This window comes from Camellia sinensis, chromosome 6 (assembly GCF_055761805.1).
Source record: "Camellia sinensis isolate YWXY chromosome 6, ASM5576180v1, whole genome shotgun sequence".
In the NCBI taxonomy this organism is placed as follows: Eukaryota; Viridiplantae; Streptophyta; class Magnoliopsida; order Ericales; family Theaceae; genus Camellia; species Camellia sinensis.
This window is the reverse complement of record NC_138966.1, coordinates 56,997,338-56,999,511: the sequence shown is the minus strand read 5'-3', so window position 1 is coordinate 56,999,511 and position 2,174 is coordinate 56,997,338. Positions and strand designations below refer to the sequence as shown.

General features: G+C 47.9%; 1 protein-coding gene across 1 annotated transcript; it reads right to left on the bottom strand.

The window, feature by feature from the left end:
* Positions 1 to 521: 521 nt before the first annotated feature.
* On the bottom strand, positions 522 to 1,133 carry LOC145793310 (uncharacterized). The gene has a single exon (XM_082876105.1). The coding sequence runs from the start codon at positions 1,131 to 1,133 to the stop codon at positions 522 to 524; it is 612 nt and encodes a 203-aa protein (XP_082732231.1).
* Between the last annotated feature and the right edge of the window lie 1,041 nt (positions 1,134 to 2,174).

The window sequence follows — 2,174 nt, the reverse complement described above, 5'->3', positions numbered from 1 at the left end:
CCGGAGGCTTTATTGGCCCAATGGCGTCATGCGCCGAGGGGGCTCCGAATCCGAAAGCTTTATCGGCCCAACGGCGTCACGCGCCGAGGGGGCTCCGAATCCGGAGGCTTTTATCGGCCCAACGGCGGCTTTTTGGTCGGAATTCCCCTTTTTAATTAGATTTCACAGAGGATGGGATTATATCTACCTAAGAAGAATCCTTATATTTACAAAGGAGGAAGATGTACATGGAGAATCGTTTCAAAACTGAGATCATTTCCCACAGGTCGGGTTCAATGACAATTCTCGAGTTCTAGGGCCGTAACGTGTTTTTGAGCCGATATGGAACCCTTCTGATGATGACCGTGTTAATCGAGGATGCTTCGATTTGGTAGTTCGGGAGGGGGACAAAATGCTGGTGTGGAGTGCTGGGAACCACAGATTTGCTCAATACCATGTTGGGTAGGAAAGCGCAATAGCTGATGGTAGGTGCTAGGTACGGCTTGGATAACATGCAACCAAGTTCGCCCCATGATGATATTTTACGGTGATGGGAGCTTGATGACCAAGAATTCTACGTCCATCGTTCGGGAGCCGGCTCGAACGGGTAGTGTGATCTTCCCCAACGGATACTCTAGATTCGCGTTGAAGCCAAACAATGGATGGGGAGCCAGAGACAGGTCTGATTGGTTGAAATCGAGTTTGATGAAGGTTTCGTAATACATAAACTCCGAAGTGCTTCCTTGGTCTATGAAGACGCGTTCACCGACGAATTGATTTACGTGTAGCTCAATGACCAGTGGATCACTATGGGGGAGTGTTACACCGATAAGGTCGGAATCGTTGAAGATAATACTCAGAGCGTCGCGGGGCTGCTTTGATGGTGAGAGTTGCTTCAGGGGGGCTTGAATTACGTGTTCGACAAGTGGCATTAGAAGGTCGTATATCATATGAATGATTCCGAGCGAAGGTGAATCCTGTCGAAGGGCAACAGTCTTGATTGCGTTCTTTCGTACGTGTTGTGGAAGCCAACCATCTTGCACCAATTCCTCAAGGTGGTCTTTCAGAGCATAGCAGCTGTCCGTATCATGACCGTGATCTTTGTGGTATTCACACAGTCTGTCCGGTCTTCTCGTGTCGGGAGGTCCCACCATTTTGGATGGCCATTTAAAAAATGGAAGATGTTGAATTTGGGACATAACTGAGTTGATTGAATCTGACGGCTCCGTATATTTCTTGTCAGCGCGCTTTGTACGCCTATTATCAACTTGCAGTTGCTCATTTGTTCAGTGTGGGCACTGATCGCTTGGTCGGCGAGAATCTCGTTTCTTATCTCGTTTAGTCTGCTGGCGTGGTTCATGGCTCTGAGGAGGTACGAAATTTATCGACTGGGCAATCTCAGGGGAGGTCGTTTTGGTGGTACTGTGTCCGACTTTTACCCACAAAGCGTCATCTTCTACTTTGCAGTATTCTTCTACTTTCTTCATCAACCCCCAAACTATTTTGGGGGGTCTTCTAGTTAAAGAACTGCGGAGGGCACTATCTGGGTGAAGTCCCATTTTGAAGGTGGTGATGGCCATAGAGTCATTGCAAGCATCATCTACAAGATTAAAGCATTCGCAATATCATGCCGAATATGCTCTTAATGTCTCTCCTGGCAGGATTTGCATTGCCTAGAGAGAGTCGGCTTGTTTCGACTGGACTTCATTTGCGATGAATCTGGCCCTGAAAGACTTCTGTAATTGGTGGAAGGTTTTGATCGAAGCCGGCTCCAGTTTGTAATACCACCTAATAGTCAGTGGTCCCAAACTGTTGGGGAATATTCGGCACATAAGGGCTTCGTCATCTGCATGTAATGTCATGGCTTGCTTGTAGTGGCGAATGTGGTCAGTGGGGTCTGACTTGCCATCATAGAGAGTAAATGACAGAGCTTTAAACTTTTTGAGCAAGATCACCCTTGCGATCCGTTGCACAAAATGATCATGCTGGTCCTCGTCATCTGAGCCGTTTCTCCTGCGCTTATGCCTTACGCGTGGGCTCTCTTCAGAGGAGCTGGAAGTTGTAGGCTGTCCTTTTTTTTTTGGACTCCGGAGATAGTGAGTCTAAGTCACTATCAGTGTCTTCTTGCTAGCGTTGAGACCGTCGACCACCTGCTTTCAAAGGTCGCTCCGAGTCTTGGCGCACGACTTGTTTGG